At 41.2% G+C, this 26,803-nt stretch overlaps 1 protein-coding gene across 1 annotated transcript in view; it reads left to right on the top strand.

Annotated features, from left to right (window-relative positions):
• CACNA2D3 (calcium voltage-gated channel auxiliary subunit alpha2delta 3) overlaps window positions 1–26,803 on the top strand; it is a gene marked incomplete at both ends in the record, with an annotated part of 784,748 nt that overhangs the window by 353,768 nt on the left and 404,177 nt on the right. Inside the window, 3 exons of the mRNA XM_082847776.1 lie at window positions 5,388–5,448; window positions 5,543–5,693; window positions 17,366–17,440. Coding sequence (XP_082703902.1) covers window positions 5,388–5,448; window positions 5,543–5,693; window positions 17,366–17,440 — 287 coding nt within the window. The remainder of the gene's footprint in view (window positions 1–5,387; window positions 5,449–5,542; window positions 5,694–17,365; window positions 17,441–26,803) is intronic.

The raw sequence follows: 26,803 nt of genomic DNA, 5'->3' as shown, positions 1-26,803 counted from the left end.
ATATTTCATCTTTCTGGACAAGAGATTGCTTTTATTACTATTACTACTATTACTATTATTGTTGTTATTATTACCAGGGAAAGGAGTAATCCATAATGGGCTGAGTTAAATTCTGACTGAAAAATGTAAGAAATGGAAACATTTGAGCTTAGGTTTCCCTACTCTAAAGCTGACTGCTCCTGAAAGGAGAGGTTGAAATGGCCAAAGCACTACTGACGTCAGTGCCACCAAGAGCACCCTCAAATGAATATGTTTGTCAGAGTTTGTCCATCGTGACTTTGGAACAAGTGTTCCTTCTAGGGTCTTCCTAGGCCTCTGCTTTGCAACAGGAATTTAATTCTGGCTTGGGTTGAATTGTAATTAAAAAAGGAAGTTTTAATTTTGCTTACAAGTTGTGAAAACAGGACTCGAGGCTGCAATTGTGCCAACATCACAGCTGTAGAAATTAACAAGCTCAACCTAAAAGAAGGAAAAAAAATGCCCTGCATAATCTTGGAGCAATTAAGTGGAGTCTTTTATGTTTTCATTAAGTAAGCCTAGGCACCTGATGTCTTCCCACTTTGAGGCACAGAGACTGCCAGCCTCTGCCTTCAGGAGTTGTTTGCCCTGCACTTAGCATCTGTCCCCTGAGACTTGCCTGCCAAGTGCCTGCTTTGCCAGATTATTCAACATTTCCCGAGAGCTGTGTTCAGCAGGGCATGCATGGTTCCTCCTGGAGCTCACAGAAATTTAAACAATAAGCATTCTATTAAAGATAACATTATAATAAACAGTGGTCTATTAAAGTTCCAGTGTCACCAAATTGCAGTCTGCTTTGATACACTCAACGGAGAGTAAATTTAATGCAGATGTTGTGAAAATAGAGCATGGTGGGGGGCTGATCCATCAGGGAAGCCACAAGGACATCTTACCACGTGTCATTTGGATGAAGGTGGAGCAAATAAGGAGAAACCACAGATCATCTGTTGTCTCCACCAGCAGGAAGTCTTCAAACTAAATTGAAAGTTTCAAATTTAAAATCTGATAATAGAGATGTATTAGTCATCTCGGGCTGCCGTAACAAAACACCGCAGACTAGGTGGTTTAAACAACAGACATTTATTTCTCATTGTTCTAGAGGCTGGGAAGACCAAGATCAAGGTGCTGGCAGATATGGTTCTTGGTGAGACCCCTCTTTCTGGCTTGCAGACGGCTGCCTTCTTCCTGTGTCCTCACATGGGAGAGAGAGGAAGCTCTGGTGTTTCTTACTCTTCCTGGAAGGGCACTAATCCCATCATGGGGGTTCTACTCTCATGACCTCATCTAAACCTAATTGCCTCGCAAAGAAAATTACCTCTCAATACCAGAACATAGGGTTCTTCAACCTATGAATGTTGGTGGGACACATTCAGTCCATAACAAAAGAAAATCCTCATAAAGGGTTTCTCTAATTGGAGAGATTAATTTATGTACAAGATTTTTATCAGTCAGAATCAGAATAGTTGACTCAGAAATGCTTACAGTTCTTTTATGATATTGGTGGCAGAATTTTGACTTTGTAAAATTTCTGCATATTTTCTTTGTGAATAAAGACATAGGTCACAGTCCTCCAAAGGGCTTCACTGCCCTGATACGTGTCAGTGCTCACTCAGTGCTTGGTTCTGAACAGAGTACACCTCTTGTTTCTTGGACATAAAATGATTGTTAGATGAGGGATCCATGGGCTTTTTTTGCTAGGATTTTTTTTTTTTTCTTTTTAGGATGCTTCTTTTCATGTTTAGAGTGGTACAATAGTATGAATCAGTGCTAAGTGTAAATGTCGTAAGCAGAAGGGAAGTTCCTTCATTCTTACATAAGTGTGTCCTGAGTTCTTGCTTTGTTCCAAGCCCTGTGTGGGGCCCTGAGGATAAAATGGTGAGCTAAGCGGAAAAGGTCACTGCCCTCGCGAAGCTCCCTCTTGTGGGGAAGTGCATTCGTTAGAGATTTTGGTTGCCAGTGGCAGAGACCCAGTTCCAGCCAGCGCCAGCAGGGAACACATTCATTGAATCACCTGACTTTCAGATGATGCTGAGTTAGGCTCTGCTCTGTTAGCCCTACTCTTCATTTTCATGTGCCAAGAAGATTATGAAGACATATGTTGCCTTAGATGAAATTAATTTCCCTCCAATATTAGTTTATAATGCCTTTGGGAGAGAAACAATAGTATATAGGAATATTGTACAATATTTTACATCTAATCAGATTTGAGCATTTGAGTCTGCAGTAGAGATTTTGACATTATTTTCAGTTTCACCTGTGGATATGCTGAATGTTCTAGGGACCTTGTCTTGTGAAAGCTGAGGAAGGCAGGCCGAGGAAGGCAGGGCAGGCATCACTGATGCTGGTCCTGAAGTCTGGAGTGCCACCGAGAGAAGGCTGAATGGCAGTGAAAGCTGCTGCTGAACTGCACTGTTCCTTTTATCTTGAGAGTCATGCCCCAGCCAGCCTGGAGGGATCCCATGAGGCATGTGACACTTCCAGAAATGATATGGCTCCTGAGGGTACTCCTTGGTTAAGTGACAGTTTCTTGGATCTCAGAGATTTAAGATGAACCAACTATTATTTCTCTGGGATTTGATTACTTGAACATTTTCAGAATATCTATGTGTACAAAAAAGTACATACTAAAATGCTGAAATATTCTAGGAGAGACAGTACCATCTGGGACAGGGTTTCCTGAAGGTTGTCTGCTAAATCATTTTGTTGTGAGATTCTTGGGAAAGGAAGGGCTCAATGGTCAGATTAGTTTGGTAAATGCTGCCTCTTGCTGCCCCAGCAGCAGAGGTTCAAGATGAACATAATCAGATTAAAGGCCCTCAGATGTTCCTCCCATGGCATGGAAACCAGTTTTACTTTTATACACTTAACTGACACTGAGATACAGTAAATTCTCATGGAACCTCCTTATACTGCCTGTGTAAGGAAGAGAGTGGTGGCATGGGATTTGGGAGATCAAGTCCCAGTCCTAACTAGAAATCTCAGGAAAATCTGTTGTACTTTGAGAGCCTTGGAGTCCCTGCTATGAAATGAAGATTTGGGCCCAAAGGTTAGGTGTGGGTGAGATGATCCTCCAGGGCCCATACAACCCTGTCTTTGAGTCAAAGTGTGACCTTTATTGTTATATCCAGGGCAGCTGTGCCTAGAACTGTGTTGAGGTACTGTCTTCATCCTCGTAGTATGTACCTCCTGTCCTGACCAGGAAGGGCGTGGGCCTCCTGGTTCCTGCTGTCACCCAGGCTCTTTCCTTGCTATAGACATCCTCTCTGCACAGCCACACCAGCCTTCCTTCAGCTCCTTGAACTTGACATACTCTTCTCATACCTTGGCAAACATGGTTCTCTGTGCCCGGGGGTAATCCTCTTTACCCTGTGGCCACCCCTCACTTTTGTTGTACAAGTCCTACGCTTCTTACATGTAGTGGGTTGAATAGCGTCCCTCCAAATTCATGTCCACCTGGAGCCTCAGATGTGAACTTTCATGGAAATAGATCTAATATAGCTGGGATGTGATCATACTGGATTAGGATTAAATCCAATGTAACTGGTGTCCTTATGAGAAGGGAGGACATACAGACACAGAGGGAAGACAGCCACGTGAAGATGGAGTAAGAAATTGGAAAGATGAGCTACAAGTCAAGGAACACCAAGCATTGCTGGGAGCCACCAGAAGCTAAGAAGAGGCAAGGAAGGATTCTTTCCCTAGAGCCTTTTTGAAAAGCACCAAGTTTCAGCAGTGCATGGGTGGAGTTACAAGCCCATTTGCAGGGAAAGGACCTCAATCCAAAAGGAGAGCATTGAGTGTCATTATTTCCTTCTTCCTAGGCCCTGGCCTAAATGCTAGGACAGTAAAACAGAATTGCATGTTTTCTCCCCCAGTGGAGCACATGGTGATAAGGCTGTGACGGAGGAAGGGTGGCAGAGTACGGGTGAGGTGGAGGATGATCAGATATGGTTGTGGTCTAAAAACACTGGCCACAGTTCAACTCAAAGAATGTCCACTGAATGTCTACCATGCATCAACACATTAAAAAAAATTCTCTTTATTTGGACTCAAACCAGTTCTTTGTGGAATTACACATTGGAACATTACCTAGCCTCACTATATATATAATTTCATTATGTGTGAAGACTGTCATCCTAGCTGTACTTGGCTTTATACAAATGTAGTATGTCAGATGTTTTTAAAATAAATTACATTCCTCTCCTTTAGTGTACAATATATTATGTCACTTTTATTTTATCTTCATTACCTAATAACCTTCAATTGGCAATGGCTTCTCATACTTCTGTTTTCCAATTTGTTACAGAGAACTTTTAAATTAGGTCCATTTGCACGTGGGAAATGTAGGTACAAGGAGGACAAAACAAAATGACTCTTTGGTTTACAAGCTGCCATCTCATGATTATCTCTGGAATAATTTAGTGATGTTATCTTAAGCACGTGCCTATTATTGGCCCAGTGTGGTCCAGAAAACTGACCCTTATTAATTGGAAAGGAGAATCTCAATGCTACAAAGTCAGGATTTTCTGCTGTGAAAATAATTTTTTTGTTTTATTTTCTTAACTCCAAAATCTGTGTTTCTAATCCTCCATCCCTGAGCAGTACTGATGGTTGAAAACAATGATTTTCTATCTTATTTTTAGGCAGGAAACCCTTTTCTTTTTAAATGAAAGTTTATTCATAAAGATTAAGTTGTAAATAGAGCATGTGAACCTTGGACATATCCTGACCAGTCTGCAAGCCATGAGACTAAGGATGTTGGATCCCATTTTACATAAGGAGAAAAACCCCCAGGCTTCAAAGACTGAAATTGAAATTTTATTATGCAGTATAGTTAGGGCCATTTTATTTCATTTCAGTGTAGAAGGCCAAGACAAAACAGAACTGAAAAGAGAACAGACTTGTGTATATTCTGAGATGGAAACATTGAATGCTTTCTACCCCCCGTGCCCTAGACATATACCTATCTGGGTCCAGGGACGGGGCCTGACCCTGCCCAGAGATCCATGAATGATGCAGCCAGGTCCAGCAACTTGAAGGACAGTGAGAAATGACCTTGGCTAACTTTATCATTAGCCATGGGAAGGGGCTGGAGTCATGTCCTTTCTTGATGGACAGTGGGTTACTAAAGATGTCACCACTCTCTAGCAGATCTTGGAGTGCCTGAGCTAAGGCCGTGTTTGCTATGGCGTTCCAGCCCTAAAGCACCTTCCCAGAGTTGGTGATGGAACATGTGATGAGCTCCAGTGTCGGTGTTTGCATGTGATTTTTCACCCTGTTCATTCAATCAGCAAAGCAGAGCAGCCTTGAAATGCTGTGAATAAATATTTGAAGTTTCTGGGTTTCTTATAACTCCATTTTTCTTCTAGGGATTAAATGGGAACCAGATGAGAATGGAGTCATTGCCTTTGACTGCAGGAACCGAAAATGGTAGGAAACGGTCAAACCTCTTAGTTATTTTTTAAAAGAGGAAACTTGCCTAGAGATTCAGGATTCATTTTTACTTAATTTTCCTCTGATCTAGGTACATCCAGGCAGCGACTTCTCCGAAAGACGTGGTCATTTTAGTGGATGTCAGTGGCAGCATGAAAGGGCTCCGTCTGACGATCGCAAAGCAAACAGTCTCATCTATTTTGGATACGCTGGGGGATGACGACTTCTTCAACATAATTGCCGTAATTGCAGCTGTTTTGTACTTTCTTTGCACTTTGAGTTCATGTGATCTTTTATCAGCAAGCAGTTAACATTCTTATTGCTTTTGTATACATAGCATTAGATGCCCTAGGATGAGGTCTCATTAGTCCCACGTGAGTTCACTGAATCGTGGTACTGGAGGGATTTCAGGCACTGGGAAAGCAGTTGAGCACATTTTTTCTCACCGAGCTCTCAGGCACTATTATCTGGAAGAGTAGCACCAGATTTAGTTTTCCTGTAGAACCAACCCTTTCAGAACCTTGGGGAATTAGACCTAGCGAGATTTCCCTTAAACTACTAGATTTTCTCATGTGGAAATTGATTTTAAGCTAGGTTAGTCTGATGACAATGATAGTAATAGTAATCATGATGGTAAGACAACAAAAATGTAGAGAGCAGTTTAAGGCTCATAGGGTACTTTATCTCAGCTTCAGAAACAAAAGTGGCATTTATTAAGTGCCTACTGTGTGCCATTTGACTAATCTTCATATTGGTATTATCTTCGTTCCTCACAGCAGCCCTAGTGTATAGGGAGTGGTTTTGGCATTTTCTCAAGTGAGGTTGCAGGGATTGAGAGTGTTAGTAACTTGCGGAGGTCACAGAGCTGGGAAGTGGGATATTCGGGAACCAAGCCCGGGCATGAACACACTGCCTGGGCAGGAGCACTAATTCAGGAGTCCATCTCCAGTTCTTTATCCTCTTCTCCCCCGTTCTCTGGTATAAGTCTCATCATGTTCCTTATTTCCCTCCCACTCTTTTCCAAAGATGATAGCCACAATGAGCCTGGTTGTTTTCCTTGAATACATAGCTGGGTGCTCCTGTGTGCTGGTCACCTGTACTTTTCCACATCCCCTCTCTCTGGGACATGGAGTGGCTGCAGCAGGCAGTGGAGGCGGTGTGGTGAGAAGACAGAGCTTGGCTTCAGGGATGGGACTTAGTTTTGAATGCTAATTTGGCCACATACAATGCCGCGTCTTGGGGTGAACCACTTGAGTCTGCCTCTGCCTGCAGCTGTGATGCAGGTGCAGTCACATCACTCCCAGGGTCCCTGCCAGGACAACCCAAGCTGGTACACAGGAGGCCAGTGTTAGGGTATGAAAGAAGGGCTGCTATTTGAAGAATGAGTGGCATGGACATGCTCCAAGAATGCTGTTCCTGTGTCTGCATGGCTTCTCCGGGCCCCTGAGCAGAGTGTGTCATCATGGAACCCTATTTCTGGGCAGCCTTCTGCATGGGCATAACATCCACTTTTTATTTTTATGTTTTTATAACATCCACTTTTATTCACTGGGCAGAGGGCATGGGTATTGAAGTGACACTGGGCTTGCAGAGGGGATTGCTTGATTAGTGTCCTGCCAGCTTCTGATGAGACTTGGAGCAAAAAGGCACAACAGCAGGGCACCATGATTTAATAGCTTCAGATTTTAAAAAGCCCTAAAGAAGAGAAGGAAGAGAATAATAAATTCCATGGGAACAGAGGTTGGTCTTGTTTATTCAGTGAACTATCTCCAGTGCCTAGGACAGTACCTGGCAAATAGTAATTTAAATCCTTGTTGAATGAATTATACCAGCAGCTGCTTTCCATGGAGCATCACTGCCAAGTGTCCCAGTGTAGATGATCTCATTGGATATTCACCTGAGCTCTGTACCGCATAGCCTGGAGATAGAGGCACCAGGAGGTAGCAGCTACTGCCTTTAGGTCACACACTCAGAAAAAGTGGCACAGTGAGGACTCAGAAACTGTCCAGGTTCCCCTTGTCCTGTTTCCTGAGCAGAAGTGAAGAAAATATAGTTGGACCACTCAACCATCTTACTGTAAAACTGTATGGCCTCAGGCATAGCTCTTTGAAGGAGATTTTTCAGACAGAACTTTGGGTTTCCAAATCAAGAAAAGTTACTTTAGTTACCAGGCTCATTGTGAATATGCAAACGTGGGCTGATCCTCACACATCCTGAAGCATTTACAGTTAAGAAGCAGCTAATTTGGGACTATCTTTCTTTTTAATCTTTAATTACTCATTACAGAAGTATCAGAAATTTGCATAATAAGAGCTAGCTAATTACATTGTGAATCCTTTATCAGTCAGGATTTATTGTTCTGTTAACAAAACCAATCGATTGAAATAATCTCTGTAAATTCATTAAGATATACAAACAGTGTCAACTCAATAATGAAGAGAGGGTGATTAAGATAATTAAAAGTATACATGCCAGTTATTATAGAACAGCTAAGGAAAAAAAAATTCTTTTTTACCCCAAATTGTCCCCTTATATAAAGAAACCCATTAGAGGGCCCATTAACCCTCACTGTACATCTGTTTGTTAGTTTTCAACATAAATGATCAGCTTCAAGACTATTTACATAATTATTTCGACAACTAGAAAGATACTCTGAACTTTTTCATTTGAAGCCTCTATAGTAAAATCATGAACTCTATTCCCTTAATGGGATCAAATCTGTTTGAATTTATATTAAAAGCCTGAGGTCATAAAAGGAACCACTAATTAGCAGTAACTCTAATGTATTGATTGCTTTTAATATAGGCAACATATGTAAAAATTTTAAACAACTCAGAAATGTTCCCATTCCCTTTCCATTTGGCACATATTCTTCCAAATTTTTCTGTATATATGTGAACACATATTTTTCCCACAAAAATAGAATCCTATTTTACAGAATATTCAGCAACTTGCTTCTATACTTGTATTGTATCAAGTGTACCTGAAGAACAGAGCATTCCATCCTCTGTAGTTGGCATTAATTTTTTAACTAGTCCCCCTTTGCTGGACACTATGCTGTTACTAATCTCTTTTCTACTCAAGAGTGCTACAGTGAATGAACTCATACATATATTTTTGCAGGATTGGGTGTGCTTCTGTTGAATAAACTCTAGAAGTGAAATTGTTGCACCGAAGGAGGATCTGCACAGAGTTAGGTATTATCAGAATGTCCACTAAGCAGGTTATAATGTTTGCATACTTAGAAACTGTATTAGTCAGCTCCATCTGCCATAACTAAATACCACAGACTGGGTGGCTTAAGCAACAGAAATTTATTTTATCCCAGTTCTAGAGGCTGGAAAGTCCAAAGTCAAGGTCTGGCAGGACTTGGTTTCTGGTGAGAATTCTCTTCGTTGCTTGCACATAGCCACATTCTTGCTGTCTGCTCACGTGACGTTTTCTCCCTGTGCTTATGCAGAAAGAAAGAGAAAGAGGGCAAGCTCTCTCACATCTTCTCTTATCAGGGTACAATCCCATCACAAGAGCCCTACCTTCATGACCTCATCTAACCGTAAAAGTACCTCCCAAAGGCCCCATCTCCAAATACCACCACACTGGGGGTTCAGGGCTTCAACATATGAATTAAGGGGAGGACACAAGCATTCAATCCATAACAACAATATTTTGAGGGTCCTAAATAGTAGATTTGTAATTGACAAGTCCTCATTTGCATTCCCTTGAATTGTCTCTTCCAACCCTAAGTGTGTTTCACCAGTTTTGCCTTGCCAAATTGTGGTGGTGGCTTTTTCCTCCATCTCCTTTTCCTATTTCTACAGTGGCAAAATTGCTCTAGTAATATGATGTACATGTTTCCTCCATCTGTCTAAAATGGTCACTTGCCCCCATCTAGAGGGAGACCCCACTGCAGGCTCTTGTAAGTGCAGGGGGCTGGGATGTTTGAAACTCCATTCAGAATGCCCTGCAAATCTGTTTGAATGCATTGTTCTAGTTGGCTGGATTCCATTTACGGGAGAGGACATTATCATTTCACCCTTCATTACACTGTCAGTTTTCTCTTGCTTGCTGGGTAGATGTTTGAGGAGACATTTCAGTGTTTTAGAGAGAAAATAAAAAATACAATCTTTATTTTTAATGTTGGAAGCTCTTGTACATTGTAGGTTTTTCGTTTGTACATATCTAATTCATCATTGCCATTTGATTTTCAGTGCCATAATGGGGAAGGGAGGAAAAGAATTTAAATGGTGGAAAAGACTTTCCTTGCCCATTCTAGCCATTTTTGCATGTTTGTATTAACTTCATTCCTAAGTGCATCTTATAGAGTATTCTGAGAAGTGTCCAATCCAGATCTTTCCAGAGAATAAACATGAAAAGATAATGTTAAAACTTGTTTTAGTTTTCCTGAGCAGGATATTGCAAAATCAATCTAAGACCAATGAACTAAATGATTGAATTATGAAAGAACAGTTGAAATATGAGAGTGATTTTGTGCAGTTGAAGTTAAAATTTAAGATCAGACCACTGGTGCATGAAGAGAGATGTCTCTGACAAGAGAAAAGCCATATTTTTCTGATTCACTTTGAAGTCTAACTCCAAGCCATGCATTAAATTAACAATATTATCATAAAAATGAGGGTGCTAATTCTGTTCCATGCTGAAGTTAGAAAAATGATTTTACAGAAGCCTAAGCCATGCATTAAATGAACACAGTATTAACTGGGCTGATATTGATAAATCAATTTAAATGCCTCCTGTAGCCCGTGTTTGTGCAGAGTTGAATAGAGAAGAGCATCATTTGTTAGTTCAACCCAGAACTTTCTGGTGCCCTGGTTTTAATTTGCAGAATTTTCTTCAGAACCGTTTCTCCAGTGCTTTGCCTGCTGTGGATTTGCTTTTTAAAGTAATCGATTCCGTATTAAAAGTATGAGGATGGTATTTTCTTTCGGTGCTCATTTTCTCTGTACTGCTAATTACGTCCAGTTGTGTTTCAAATTACACAAGAAGCTTTTGTAATGCAAAAGATCCCTGGGATGCCTTGTGTTGGTGAAAATATTGTGGATTCATCTGCTTCATTACATAAACTCTACACATTTTCATTCTAAAGGTTATTTAATCGAAAGTGCATCAATAAAACCATGAAAATATTTAATGGAGTTCCAGCAATTCTACATCAGATTCTTGCATTGTATGAGCATGCCAGTATTTTAATTCTGTATATGTGTGTATATATATATATATATATATATATATATATATATATATTTGTGTGTGTGTGTGTGTGTGTGTGTAACTTAGGCTTCTCTAAAACGGTTATTACCTGTTTTTCAAAGAGGCTAGAGATTCTTATCATATTAGTTTATTTATTTTTTTGTCTTTGTGTCAACTATTTTTTTTCTTCTCTTGGCTTTGTTTCTAATCTTTTCCATCAGTGATCTTCAGTTTTGCCTTTCATTTCTTTGTTCTGGTTATTTATTTATTCAACAAATACTGTTGAGTGCTAAGAGTTAAGTACTGAGGCTGCTTTTGTAGGTAAGGAAGACAGGTTGTCTTCCTGCATGGACTTTGAGGTTTTGTGTGTATGTGTGTGCTTTGGATGTGGATGCAACCAGGAAGCAGGTGCTCACAGTCGTGTGGACAGAGCAGTCTCAGAGAGGGTTGGGTTGGGGTGGGGAGGCTGAGAGAGCACAAAGCTGGAACATGCAGCCAACGGGGGGCTCAGTGATGGCTTCTTGGAAGAAGCGATGACGAAGTGAACACTTTAAGGTAGGTAGGCGTTAGCCAGGCATATGCAGTGAGGTAGGGCAGGAAAAAGGAGAATAACAATTGAGGAGGAAAGTGCTATTCTCAGGTTGCAGTAAGTTTTCTCCCACCCCCAGGAAGTACAGGCCTGGCTGGCTTGACTAAAAGGAGTTCAGTGACTGGACATAGTGGAGTGGGGGTGAATGTGGAAGGCAGAGAGAGTGGGTAGGTGGGGGTGATGGGGAAAAGAATGGTAGTGGATTGAGAGGGGCGGTCCAGATCAAGCAAGTCTGGTCAGCCACGTAGAGGAACTGGTACATCCCCTGAAGGCAGTGGAAGACATGGAAGGAGTCTCTGCTGCAGGGTGACGTGTCCACATGTTCCCTAAAGTCTCTTCTTTCTTCATGAGGTCTTTCCTCATTATCCTTAAAGGCAACTGTTGATCTTCTTTTGTTAGGCCTGAAAGCTGCATTGCTTTCATTAATCATGTCCAGCTTCCAACGTTAAGCAGGGTTCAGAATCCCCAGTATCATCCAGAGCCCAGTCAGCTGTCCTTTGCTCTGCAGTCTCTGGGCTGAGATTTACATGAACCAACATGTGACACTGTTCTGCACCAATGCCGAAGCTTGCATGACTCTTGGTGGGTGAGCCCAGCCCATTTGTTCTTTGTTTTTAGATTCTTCTCCCAAAAGTTCTGGCCATTCATTGAATGAAACTTGGCTTTCCTCTTTTAGATCATCATTAAAATTCCCATTGAGGATTTTGCTGTGTCTTTAAAATGCGAGATGTTGGGTGTACTTCCAGAGATTGGGTAAAAGGAAAGAAAAGGCAGATGGTGATGTATTCCTTGCTGTCAGAGCCTAGAGTTTGGCGGTTGGCCTGAATAGCATGGGTTTCTCTTGAGGCTTTTTTTTTTTTTTTGGATGGACCATGGCAACATCACAAATAAGCACTTTTTTATCATGAAAAGGAAAAGCAAACATTATTGAGCACATTCTTTTACTAATAAAAGTAAGAAAAAGTGGTCCATGATCACTCCACAGTGATGATCATGTGCAAATTTAGCCAGTGTTTGATATCCCTGACACATGGCAGGTGCTTAGTTAATATTCAGGGAGCAAACGAACAAAGGGTTTCATGGCAGATACCTTCCCGGCTGGTATTTGGCAGTAGGCTGGCAGCTCTGTCTTGGCTCCCTGTCTGCCAAATACCCAGGTTTTTGGGAGGGTTCAGAGTGTGGCCTAGGGTGGGGCAGTGTACAGCCACACAATGTGGTGGTTTCTGTCTCAGGTATTTAGAGAGTCACATGTGCCTACTGAAGCAGCCCTTCTCTCCAACGAATGCTGAGTCTGTGCTCTCTGCAGAGGTCAGGGGTACGTGAGCCCTGTTCCCAAGAATAAGTCATGGCCATTGCCCCAACACCCCTTCCTACTTAGCAAGTACCAGCTGTCTGTCTTTCTGTGTAGCACACAGCACACTCACATAAATATTTTCTTTCTTTCTTGTGCTTGTACACCCAGACACTTTCTTACATGCGGCTTCTCTGTTGACTCTTTACTGAACCATCTCGTTTCATCCTCACGGTGAGTTCGTTAGAAAGATGCAGTTACAATCCCCATCCCCCCAATACGAACACTGACACCCAAAGAGTGGAGATGCTTTGGCCAAGGTCACCCAGCTAGTGTGTGTCCGAGCCCAGATTTGAACCCACCCTGTTTGCCGCAGTTGCTTTAGCTCTACTGCTCTACACTTGTGTGAATCAGAGGAGAAGAGCCAACCAGCCAGGAGAAAGGGAGAAGGAAACTGACAGTGACTGAGGCCCTGAGGCTATGTGGTAGATTCTAAGTTCTTTAAAGGGTGAAAGTTCTTTGTCCATCTCCTCACCACATGTTTAGTGGGCTGGTTAGACCATCTCTAGGGCTGCCTGGACTCTCTCCTATCCTGCTAAGATACTCCTCCCATTTCCCAGAAACTTGCAGGAAGGACTAAAATATTTGGGGAGAGTAGGGGGTGGTTGAGTGCCTTCCTGGGGTTCACTCTTGGTAGTGGGAGGGAGCAAAAGCAAATGGCAGAAGAGCATTGCATCTGGCTAATGATGATGTGCATTGCATCCTTTTCTATTAGACCATTGATATCTGATTGTTTAAGTAGGGATGAAGGAGAGCTGAAGGAGGCCATTGTATCTTAGGACTGGAGGTGACCAGATCTTCAGTTGTAAATTGACTTGGCCGTCTCACATTGTTTCACAATGTGGAAATCTAGGGGCCATCCATTAAAATGCAGAAATGGAAAGGTTTCCAAAAGGAGAACTGCTGGGAGCCTGGGAGCAGTTCTACATGCAGGGCACCCTTGGTGTCCCCCTCTGGAGGAGTGCTGGGTAGCGTGGTGAGCATGCACAGCCCATGGGCCTCTTTGGCACAGCTGCTTGGTGTGCACCATTCCCTCACACAGACGGCTGAGCCCCGTTCCCTTTGGTGATACAGTCCAGATTGCTCAGCATAGTTTTGTCCTGATGCAGTCAAGGGAAATTAGTTAACTGCAAGCTTGGATGATGCCACTAACAAGCTGGCAGGGGTTCAGAAGAGCAGATTCCTCCACTGTGGCCAGGGCTTGCACAGTGACGGCGAGCATGGTTTTGATTACTGCACATGTTCCTCCCTGATGAGGGCAAGAACTTCTTGGTCTTCTTTACTTGTAAGCCCCTCTCTGGTCCCCCACATATACAGGCCTTTACATAACAAAGCAGTTTCAGGTATTTTGCCTCATTGGATCCTCACAGGGGCCCGGGGAGGGTAAACTGAAGATGAATTAGCACCTTATGCATAAGATCTGGGATCACAGAGGTTTAGTGACTTACCCAAGGCCACACACTGAGTGTATGGCAGAGGCGGGACTTGGACCCAAGTGTCCTGACTCCTACCTCAGAGTATAGAACCCCAGGAATCAACATTGTGAATGTGTATCAGGTAGAATGTAGATAAAGTTTTTAAATTTACCTGGAAAATGGAGTTGGGAAGTTTTGGGCTGCAAGTTACAGAACAATTGAATAAAAGTTACTTCAGTCTATAGGTGTTTCATAATCTCATGGAGGAAGCCTCAAAAAGGGCAGCTGCAGTTTGGTACAGTGGTTCAACAGTGTCAACAAGGACCCACATTGGCTCTATCTTCCTGCTCTGTCATCCTTGAGCCTTGCTCTCCATTCTTAACCTTGTCAACCTTTGCAACCTCATGGTTGCAAAATGGCTGCTGCAGCTCCACAATAGCATCTCAAGAGGGAAGGAAGGTAGTGGATGTAGAAGAGTTTTCCTTTAATGGCAAGAAAAAAAATTTCATTGAAACTGCCCGGAAAACTACCCCTTATGTTTCATTGGCTGGGAATGGATTACTTGACCACCCCCAGCTGCAAGACATGCTGTGAAAACCTGTATCCAACAGAGGGGGTCCAAATAGCTGTGATTGCCTAAGACTGATTATGCTTCAAGAATGAAAGGAATTAAGCTTTAGGAATGGGCATATTATCACCCTGAACCAAATCAATCAGTGAGGGAGGTGGAGGAGAGGAAAAATGGCTGGGTTGTTTTTGTTTTTTTTCCCCCAGCAACTTCCAGTGTCAGTTTTATATGCACTGAGAGTTTTGTTTATTTTATTTTATTTTGGCCTCACTGTGCGGCTTGCAGGATCTTAGTTCCCCAACCAGGGTTTGAAGCCGGGCCCTGAGCAGTGAAAGTGCGGAGTCCTAGCCACTGGACTGCCAGGGAATTCCCTGGACTGAGAATTTTGGAGAAGCATTTCTTCAGGTTAGACTGTGCAGTTGCTTCCTGGATCCTGAGATGACATTCCATTTGTTGACAGCTGATTTCAGAATTGCATAAATCTATTTTTTCTCCATGCCTCATCTCAGCTCTAAGTCCACTGAGCTATAATTTTTCTGATGGTTTTATGTGACTAAAAACAAAGATTAAAGAGGGAGCAAAAGTCAGATTGATAGGAAACATAGGCTTAGGCGCCAGAGAGGAGAAATTGGGGGCTCTGAGGTCCTGGGGTCAGTGGTTGGAAGGTCAAACTGCTTGGGTTTGAATCTGGACTCCACCCTATGTACTCCTCAGTGACTTTGGGCAAGTTGATCATCCTTACTCGGCCTCTGTTCTCCCATCTGTAAAGGGGGAGTGATTGGAAGTACTTACTACCTGAGGTTGAGGTATCCTGTGAATGAAGTCTAGCCTGTGTCTAGATAAAGGAAATGCTCACTAACAGTTAGTTGCAAATATTAGTGTTATCACTACCCCTACTTGCTATTAAGCATCTTGGTAGGTGAAACCTGATACATTTTAGTCACTGTTGCCTCAGCTGCCAGTCTGGTCCTCTGCAGTCTGTCCCTGCAGTGTGTCCAGAGTAGTTGCCCCAAGCTGATCTCTTTATTTCACCCACTCCCCTGCCCACAGCCTATGGTTCTCACTGCCTGTAGGCTTAAAGTCCCAACTTCTTAGCCAGACTTTGCTCGCAGGCTGGCCCTGTGAGAGATGATTTTGGTCCCTTCCCTCTGGAGCTCTGGGCTGGGCCTTTGGTCCCTAAAGTGGAAATGCCATGATACTCTCATTGAACAAATTGTTCCCCAGTACCTACTCTGGGTCCAGCCCTGTGCTTGTCACAGGGAATATACTGAGGAACCAGACATAGACCCTACTGATGTGGTCCCACATTGTGATGAAGGATCCAGGTACCAGGCAATTAAAATTTTGGAATGGATAGGAGCAGAACCTCTCTTGCAACAGAGGCAGCTTCCCAGAGGAGGCAGGGGTGAGGTGGCCCAGAGGATGAACAGGCGTCAGCTGGAGATGCCAAAGGGGGGCTTCAGGCAGAAGGCCCAGTTGTGGAAGGCCTGAAGGAAAAGATGGGTCATCTCAGAGGATAGAAAGTGAATTAGGGCAGGCTGGTGCCGAGTTTATGGGGAGGGCTAATGAGTGAAGATGCTAGAAAGGTCAACAGGGCTGAGTGGCCAGAGCCCTGCCAAGCCCTGGGAAGGTTCCTCTGCAGAGCAGTGGGGGGCTCTGAATGACATTGACAAGAGGGGGCATGATTAGATTTGTGTTTGGGAATGTCCCAATCTAGCTACAGTGCAGAGAACCATGCTTGATGAAAGAAATTTAAATAAGACCACTCAGAATTTCTCTTCCTAGCTGTGAGCTTTGGACAAAAACAAGCTTTCATAATCTGGGTATTCTGGAATCAAAAATGATGGGAAGGGGCTTCCCTGGTGGTGCAGTGGTAGAGAGTTCGCCTGCCGCTGCAGGGGACACGGGTTCGTGCCCCAGTCCAGGAAAATCCCGCATGCCGCGGAGCGGGTGGGCCCATGAGCCATGGCCGCTGAGCCTGCGCGTCCGGAGCCTGCACTCCGCAATAGGAGAGGCCACAACAGTGAGAGGCCCGCGTACCGCAAAAAAAAAAAAAAAAAAAAAATGATGGGAAGGCTGGCATTGGCTTGTGTGGACAGTGGTGTCACTGGGCATGTGCAGTGCTCTGACCAACACCTGCAAAGGCTCTTATAGGGGAATATCCAGGCCTCTCCTTTCCAACATTCTGTACTCACTCATATGTGACCTGCACATGGGTTCCTTAGCTCCATGAAACCAAAGGCAGAGCTGGAGCCCTATCCGCCCAAGTTTGGAGTACTCTTTATTTATTTATTTATTTTGCCTCACCATGTGGCTTGTGGGATCTTAGTTCCCTGACCTGGGATTGAACCTGTGCCCCCTGCAGTGGAAGCACAGAGTCCTAACCACTGGACCGCCAGGAAATTCTGTGGAATGCTCTTTAGATCTCAGCTGGACCATGCACTGTTAGCCATGCCCTGGGAGCCCCTATGTTTGGAGTCACCCCTATGTTTGGAGTCACCCCTGAAGGATTATCAGTTAACTGTGTACACCCTGAACACTGCCATCTACCAATATGTGCTCTACAAGTTTCCCCCTCAAACAAGAAATGAATAAAGTATGTCTTTGCACTTAAGCACAATTTTTTTGTAGGGGTACTGATTGAGAAAGTCACCTTATGTGTAAATGAATTGAGCCTATGATCGTGCTGCTTTTTTGTTTGTGTGTGTGTGTATCCTTAAATTATTGTGTACCCTTCAAAGGCTTAATTAAGTGTTTCCTCTTGGCTGTTTTTCCCTTTGCAGTATAACGAGGAGCTTCACTACGTGGAACCTTGCCTGAATGGAACGTTGGTGCAAGCTGACAGGACAAACAAGGAGGTAGGGCCTGCCGCTGGGCAGGTACATCAGGGGTCATGGCACACCCATCTCCCTCACAGTGATCAATTACAGTAATTCTGTCCTAGTATTTAAACTCACCAAATGTACTGCCCTTTCATTTAGGGCCTTGGAACTCCAGTGTGTAGAACATTTATGAAGAGGCCCAAATAAAATCATGAAAGTAAAATACTTATATTGAGTTCAGATACTCGATAGTTCTGAAACAATTGATTTTCTTTTGGTCTAAGCACATCCTGTGTTGTGCTTTTCACCCGTATTGACACCATTGAAAGAATATGGCTCTTGCTGGAATTTCAAAGAAAATTGAACCCACTTGTTATATCTCTTCTTGCACTTAATAATAAAATTAATTAAATAACTGTTGGGGTAGATATTGGGGTAACTTGACTCCTGGTTTAGAAGGTAAGCTTTACAAGGATAGGGATAATGTCACTCTCTGCTGTATCCTTAATGCTCCGAGCATTGCCTGCTTCATAAATATATATTGCCTGGAGCAAAAGGAAGGTATGTTAATGGAGGAACTTAGGAAATGGGATACAAGTTTCCTTTCCAGTTGGAGCATTCTTGGAAAATTTGCACAGTGGATTGCTATAAAATTCTGTTTTCCTTTGGCCACCCTTAAATCTGTCAGTACAACCATCACAGCCACCACCAATCACCTTACAGGGCCAAATGACAATTTAGGTTGAAAGTGTAGCTGTGGCTGCAACAATGTCACACGTCCTGGGACTCATAGCTATCATTACTCACATTGTTTTGTTGTACCTGCTATGTGGGTACAATAAAATAATGCTCCTCCTCTGGAGAGCAGATCCCCATGAGGTGACTGAGGACAATGGCCAAGGTAGCTCTCTGTGATGTACTATGCATGTGCTGGGAAGAACCTCTGGCCCAAATGGGCAGGGAGTCCCATTGGTGCTATCCTAGATGCAGGTGGTAGAAGTTTGGGTACCTCTGAGGGAGTGAACAATAGAGGATTGGGAGAAATGCACTAGAACTGGAACACAGAGAGAGAAGGACAAATTATAACAGAGTTAATATCCAAACTTTAATCTGAGGGGGAAGCACCACTATAATCAGCTTTGCTTTTAGGAGAGAGAAACAAGTATGTTATAGTTCAAAGAACAAGTGTACCCAGGGAATGTTTGTTCATGGTAATTTTTTTGGCCAAGGTAGGAAAAAAATAACAAACTTACAGCCAGATTTCGCTAGGGACTTTCTCTTTGTTTGGCCATTGCCTGGCTCTAGAGTTCACCCCATTCCCCATTTTGTAGCATTGGAATATCTCCCAGAGCCTTAAATAGGTGTCCAGTGATGGTGCTTACAACATTAAATAGAAAAGATTCTTCCTTCAGGTGGCTTCCCCGATGAACAAGGGCAGTGTGATATTTGGAGATATGAAGTCTAATGAATGAAAAAATTGTTAGAGAAAGTGAGCTAAGAATTTATTTAAAATCTCCTTTGAACTTATGAATGTTGAAGATTGAAGTCGTTTTTATTAAAACCAATCCAGACTTTTTATTTTGCCAGTATGGAGTAGCCATATTTTAATCAGATCCCTCCCCTTACAACTGAAAAGTCCTGGACGTTACCTCACAAACAAGTATAGGAAGACCTGCAAGGTAGAAAGAAGGGGAACTGCCTAGACTTAAAGACATGGAGGTGAGTTCCCTGGGGTTTTTTTTTTTTGCAGTACGCGGGCCTCTCACTGTTATGGCCTCTCCTGTTGCAGAGCACAGGCTCCAGATGCGCAGGCTCAGCGGCTATGGCTCACGGGCCCAGCCGCTCTGCGGCATGTGGGATCTTCCTGGACCGGGGCACGAACCCGCGTCTCCTGCATCGGCAGGCGTACTCTCAACCACTGCACCACCAGGGAAGCCCCTTCCCTGGGTTTTTTATTAATTCCCATAGAATCAATATCTGTTCTATAATAGAATCTGTTCCCAAATAGAGCACTCCAGAAGCTTCCCACCTGGGCCAACAACAGGCATAGACAAAAACAAACAAACAGAAAAACAAACTTCTAAGAAAAGCCTGTTTCCTTTAGTCAAAGGACCAGGAAAAGAATGGCCTAACAATAAAATCCTTTTGTGACAGTACCTTTCCTATTCTAGCCAAACACCAATGGAGCAACCAATAGACCAGCTGTCCACAGTTTCAGCAGGGCTAAACAGGAAGTTGATCTTCCACCCCACCCACAACCACTTGGCCCTTGTGCCACACCTCAACAGAGAGACTGACTGCCAAGAAAACCGATTAAATAGGACCCAGAGTCTCACTGTATACAATCCAAAATGCCCAAAATGCAATTAAAAATTCCTTGTCATCCTAAGAACAAGAAAACTCACAACATAAATGAAAAAGACAATCAATAGATGCCAATATTGACAGGAATCAGATGTTGAAATTAAAATTAAATTTAAAAAATATTTTTTAAAAAATTAAATTGTTTCAAAAGCAATTAGGAATTCTCTTTTTCATTTATTTTTCCAATAAATGAAAAAATATAAAATCTCGGTAAAGAAATAGAAGTTATAAAAAAGAGCCAAGTGGAAATTATAGAACTGAAAAATACAGTCACCAAAATAAAAAGCTCACTGGATCAGGTCAGTTGTAGAGTGGAGATGACAGCAGATAGAATTAGTAAACTTCAGGGCAGATCAATAGAAATTATCCAGCCTGAGCAACAGAGAGAAAATAGATTGGAACAAAATGAATAGAGTCTCAGGGACATGTGGGACAGCAAAAGGGCCAGCATTCATGTCATAAAAATCTCAGGAGATGAGAGAGTGGGACTGGATAGATATTTGAAGATATATTGGCTGAAAACCTCCCCAAATTAGTGAAAGGCATAAACATGCATGTTCAAGAGGCTGAGTAAATTCCAAATAGGATAAATCCAAGTAAATCCATGGGAAGACATTATAATTAAATATAATTACACAAGGAAAACAAAAGTGATACCACCACAGAGAAATGACACATTATTTAAAATACCAATTTGAATAACAGCAGATTTCTCATATGAAACAATGGAGACCAGAAGGAAGTGGTGTAGCATTTTTCAAGTACTGAAAGAAATGAACTGTCAACCTAGGATTCTATATTCAGTGAAAATACTCTTCATGAATGAAGGAGAAATAAAGACATGCTTAGAAGGAAAACTATGAGAATTCGTTGCCAGCAAACCTACCCTTAAAGAATGGTTAGAGAATTTCTCCAAACAGAAGGGAAATAACAGAAAAAGGCTTGAAACTTCAGAAAGGAAAGAATATAGGGACTTCCCTGGTGGTCCAGCGGTTAAGACTCCACCCTCTCAGTACTGGGGACCCGGGTTCCATCCTTGGTCAGGGAACTAGATACAGCATGTGCATGCCGCAACTAACAGCCCGCACGTGGCAACAAATATCCCGTGTGCTGCAACTAAGACCCGGTGCAGCCAAATAAATTTTTTTAAAAAAAGGAAAGAATATAGAAATGGTTAAATATAGAATTAAGTATGATGTAGTATCTTAATTCTCAGAAGATTTTAAAAAAATTTTATTGAAGTATAGCTGATTTACAACGTTGTGTTAATTTCTGCTGTACTGCAAAGCGACTCATTTATACATATCAATGTATTCTTTTTCATATTCTTTTTCTTTTTCATACTCTTTTCCACTATGGTTTGTCACAGGATATTAAATTGTGGTTCCTTGTGCTATACAGTAGGACCTTGCTGTTTATCCATCCTATGTATCATAGTTTGCATCTACTAATCCCAAATTCCCCATCCTTCCCTCTCCCATACCTCCCCCTTTGGTAACCACAAGTGTGTTCTCTATGTCTGTGAGCCTGTTTTTGTTTCATAGATAAGTTCATTTGTGTCGTATTTTAGATTTCATGTAAAAGTGGTATCATATGCTATTTGTCTTTCTCTTTCTGACTTACTTCACTTATTATGATAATCTCTAGGTCCATCCATGTTGCTGCAAATACTATTATTCTTTTTAATGGCTGAGTAATATTCCACTGTGTGTGTGTATGTGTGTGTACCACATATATACCACATCTTTTTTTTTGAATTTTATTTTATGCTTTTTTTTATACAGCAGATTCTTATTAGTATCTATTTTATACATATTAGTGTATATATGTCAATCCCAATCTCCCAATTCATCCCACCACCACCACCCCCTGCTTTCCCCGCTTGGTATCCATATGTTTGTTCTCTACATCTGTGTCTCTATTTCTGCCTTGCAAACCAGTTCATCTCTACCATTTTTCTAGATTCCACATATAGGTGTTAATATACGATATTTGTTTTTCTCTTTCTGACTTAGTTCACTCTGTATGACAGACTCTAGGTCTGTACACGTCTCTCCAAGTGACCCAATTTCATTCCTTTTTATGGTTGAGTAATAGTCCATTGTATATATGTACCACATCTTCTTTATCCATTTGTCTGTCGATGGGCATTTAGGTTGCTTCCATGACCTGGCTATTGTAAATAGTGCTGCAATGAACATTGGGGTGCATGTGTGTTTTTGAATTATGGTTCTCTCTGGGTATATGGCCAGTAGTGGGATTGCTGGGTCATATGGTAATTCTATTTTTAGTTTTTTTAAGGAACCTCCATACTGTTCTCCATAGTGGTTGTATCAGTTTACATTCCCACCGACAGTGCAAGAGGTATACCACATCTTCTTTATCCATTTGTCTGTCAGTGGACATTTAGGTTGTTTCCATGTCTTGGCTATTGTAAATAGTGCTGCTATGAACATAGGGGTGCATGTATATTTTCAAATTATAGTTTTGTCTGGGTATATGTCCAGGAGTGGGACTGCCGGATCATATGGGAACTCTATTTTTAGTTTTCTGAGGAACCTCCGTACTATTTTACATAGTGGCTGTACCAGTTTACATTCCCACCAGCAGTGTAAGAGGGTTCCCTTTTTTCCACACGTCAGGAGATTCTTAAATCATATTTGATAGTTGAAACAAAAATTATAGCATCATCTGATGGTGCCCAGTGTTTGCTGAGGAAATTCTTAAGACAATTATATTTGAAAGTGTGGAAGGTAGAGGGACCTAATTAGAAGTAGGATTTCTACATTTCACTGTAAGTGATAAATGCTAATACCAATAGACTGTGATAAATTACATGTTTATATTATAGTACCTAGAGCAACCATTAAGAAAACAATAAAAAGAGGAATACTTAAAAAGTAACTCACAGAAATGTAAGAAAAGAGAAATAGAAATGAGAAACAGAGGAAATGAACAGGAAAAAGACATAAAGTGGCAGACTTAATCCCTAACATATCACTAATTATCTTAAATATAAGTGGTCTAGGCACACCAATTGAAAGATAGAGATTGGCCAAGTAGATTTTTAAAAAATGACCCAACCATATGCTTACAACAAGAAATTTGCTTCTAATACAATGACATAGGTATGTTGAAAGTAAAAGGATGGGAAAAGATATACTATGCAAACATTAAAAAATAGAAGTGACTATATTAATATGAGGTAAATTCATCTTCAGAGCAAAGAAAGATACTAGAGACAAAGAGGGACAGTACATAATGATAAAAGGATCAATCCACCAGGAAGAAATAACAATTCTAAATATGTTTGGACCAAACTACAGATCTTCAAAACACATGAAGCAAAAATTAAAAGTTGAGAGTAGAAATAGAAGAACTTACAGTTATAGTTGGGGACTTGTACACTTCACAGTCATGAGTTGCCAGACTATTAAGATGAAAATCAGCAGGGATATGGAGGAACTGAACAACACCATCAACCAATAAGATACAGATACCATTCATAGAAGGCTTTAACCAACAACAGCAGAATATACATTCTTTTCAAGTACCCATGGAACATTACCCAAGATAAAACAGATCCTGGGTCATAATACAAACCTCAACAACTTTGAAAGAGTTAAAATGATAGAGTATTTTTTATAATTATAATGGAATCAAATTAGAAATCATTAATATAAAGACATCAGAAGAATCTCTAAACATTTCAAAATTAAACAATATACTACTAAATAATTCATGGGTCAAAGAGGAAGTCTTAGAGGAAATTTTAAAAATATAAAAGTGAATGAAAATGAAAAAACAGTGTATCAGAATATGTGGGACAAAGCTATTACAGCATCCAGAGGGAAATTTATAGCACTGAATTCTTATATTAAAGAGGAAAGCCTCGGGGCTTCCCTGGTGGCGCAGTGGTTGAGAGTCCGCCTGCCAATGCAGGGGACACGGGTTCGTTTCCTGGTCCGGGAGGATCCCCACGTGCCGTGGAGCAGCTGGGCCTGTGAGCCATGGCGGCTGAGGCTGTGCGTCCGGAGCCTGTGCTCTGCAATGGGAGAGGCCACAACAGTGAGAGGCCCGCGTACCGCAAAAAAAAAAAAAAAAAAGAGGAAAGCCTCAAATTAATAATCTAACTTCCTACCAAAAGAAACTAGAAAAATGAGAGCAAAATAAACCCAAAGCAAACAGAAGGAAGGAAATAATAAAGAGCAGAAATTAGTTACAGGCATACCTCATTTTATTTTGCTTCAGTTTATTGCACTTTGCAATAATATTGCGTTTTTCACGAACTGAAGGTTTGTAGCAACCCTGAGCCAAGAAAGTCTATTGCCACCATTTCCTCAACAGCATGTGCTCACTTCATGCCTCTGTGTCACATTTTGGTAATTCTCACAATATTTCACACTTTTCCATTATTACTGTATTTGTTATGGTGATCTGTGATCAGTCATCTTTGATGTTAACTATTGTAATTGCTTTGGGATGCTACAACCTGGGCCCATATAAGATGGCGAACTTAATCAATAAATGTCTTGTGATTTAATGCAATTCCTGTCAATTACAGCAAGGTTTTTATAGACACAGACAAGAGTATTCTAAAGTTTACATAGAAAGACACAGGGCCTAGAACATTAAACAATCTTGAAAAAGAAGGAAGTAGGAGGAATCAATTTACCCAATGTTAAGGCCTATTACATAGTTACAGTAATTAAGACAGTGTGGTATTGATGGAGGAGTAGACGTATAGATCAATGGAATAGAAGAAAGAACACGGAAATATACCCACACAGATATGCTCAACTGATTTTTTATAAGATTGCAAAGACAATTCAATGGAGGACGATATCCTTTTCAACAAATAGTGCCAAAGCAGTTGAACATCCATAAGGAAGAGGAAACAAACAAATAAACAAAAATTTAACCTTGGCTGAAACACTGAAACTTAAACAAAATTTAACTCAAATAGATCAAAAACTTAAATGTAAAATGTACAGCTATGACACCCTTTGAAAAAAAAAAGAGAAAATCTTCAGAAAATCTAGGGCTAGGCAAAGAGTTCTTAGGCTTGACACCAAAAGCTCAATCCATAAAAGGAAAATTTGATAAAATGGATCTCATTGAAATTAGAAAAAAACCCTTTTCTATGTGAAAGACCCTGCTGAAAGGATGAAAAAATGTGTGGTTTGCAAATATCTTTTCCCAAGATAGTTTGGAACTAGCAATCTATATGAATATACTAACTATATATAAACTACGTATAGATAGAGCACAAGTATATAAAGAATACATAAATAATGCCAACTCAAGAGTCCAAGCATAATTAGAAAATGGGCAAAAGACATGAAGAGACATTTTGTTGAAGAGGATATATAGGTGACAAGTGAGTTCATGAAAAGATATTCAACATCATTAGCTAGGGAAATTGAAACCCCAATGAGGTATCACTACACACCTATTGGAATGGCTAGAATAAAATAAATGAATAAAAAATAAAAAACACCAAATGCTGGCTAGGATGTGGAAAAACTGGATCACTCATACCATACACTGCTGAAAGGAACATAAAATGATACAACCACTTTGGGAAACATTTGGTTGTTTCTTATAAAACTAAACATGCAATTACGATGTGACCCAGCAGTTGCACTCTTGGGCATTTATCTCAGATAGATGAAAACTTGTGTTCACACAAAAACCTGTTAGCAGCTTTATTTGTAGAAGCTAAAAACTGGAAACAACCCAGATATCCTTCAGTAGGTGAATAGTTAACAAGCTATGATATATCCATACCATGAAATACTACTTAGCAATTAAAAACAAAAGAACTATTTGTACCCACAATAACTTGGACAAATCTTTGAATATTTGGGGAATTATCCTGAGTGGAAAAAGCCAATCCCAAAATAATACATACTGCATGATTCCATTCTTATAACATTCTTGAAATGACAAAATTATGGAAGTGGAGAACAAATTAGTGGTTGCCAGGGGTTTGGGTTGGGAGTGGGGAGAGGTCAGTGGTTATAAAAGGGCAGCATGAGGGAACCTTGTTGTGATGGGATTGTTATGTATCTTGACTTTATCAATGTCAATACCCTGATTGTGATATTATATCACTATATACTATATAGATAGTATATATATATATATATATATCACTATATCCTGTAGTTTTGCATCATGTCAGTGGAAGAATACTAGGTAAAAGGTATAAGGCATTTCTCTGTGTTATTTCTGAGAATTGCATGTGGATCTATACTTACCTCAAAATAAAGAGTTTAATAAAAATATTATGAAGTATACAAGTTGATCTTAAAAAGGGGCTTTATCAAATTAGTGCAAGCAGTTGAACAATGTGTGTTAGGTTGCTTTAGTTATCTTAAAGTTGCTGATTGTAGCTCAGTTTCTAATGGCAAGGGATTTCAGTATTCTTACCTCAAATCTCAGAAGACAAAGCATTTGTTTTTCATTGGAATCTTGGGATATTTTAAGAAAAGATGAGCTCTTTTGGCTAATTTCAACGAATTTCCATTTGTATCATCAAATAGATGTTAGGCCACATACATTAAGGACTCGCATCATGGATGTGACACAGACTAGTAAATTCATAAAAAGCAAAATGATAATTTACATCACCTCACCTAACTGCAAAGTCCTGGGGTGGAAAAGTCTGCACCCAAGGCCTTGAACATGGTGTCAGGAGTCATCCCCACTCCCTCCAGTGCCTCCCCTATGTGTCTTCTTATGGACTCTGATTCTGCAAGGTCAGGTGCACATTCTGGATCCATAATTGCATTTCCAGTGGCTGGAGCAGCCCAGCCAGCAGCCTGGTCCCAGTGTCTACAGCTGTGGCAAGGAGGCAGGCCTGTGTTGGACAGACCTGCTTGGTTTTCCAGAAGGAAAAGACTGGGCACCTAGGTCAGTACCTATGAGGTTGATGCTCAGTAGAAGCATGAATGAATGAATGAATGAATGAATGAATGAATAGATAAGCCACCTGGGAGAGGATTCTGGTTGAAAATTTTTTTTTTTCAT

The sequence above is a fragment of the Leucopleurus acutus genome, assembly GCF_964270905.1.
Source record: "Leucopleurus acutus genome assembly, chromosome: 10".
Classification (NCBI taxonomy): domain Eukaryota; kingdom Metazoa; phylum Chordata; class Mammalia; order Artiodactyla; family Delphinidae; genus Leucopleurus; species Leucopleurus acutus.
This window is presented reverse-complemented; position numbering and strand designations above follow the sequence as displayed.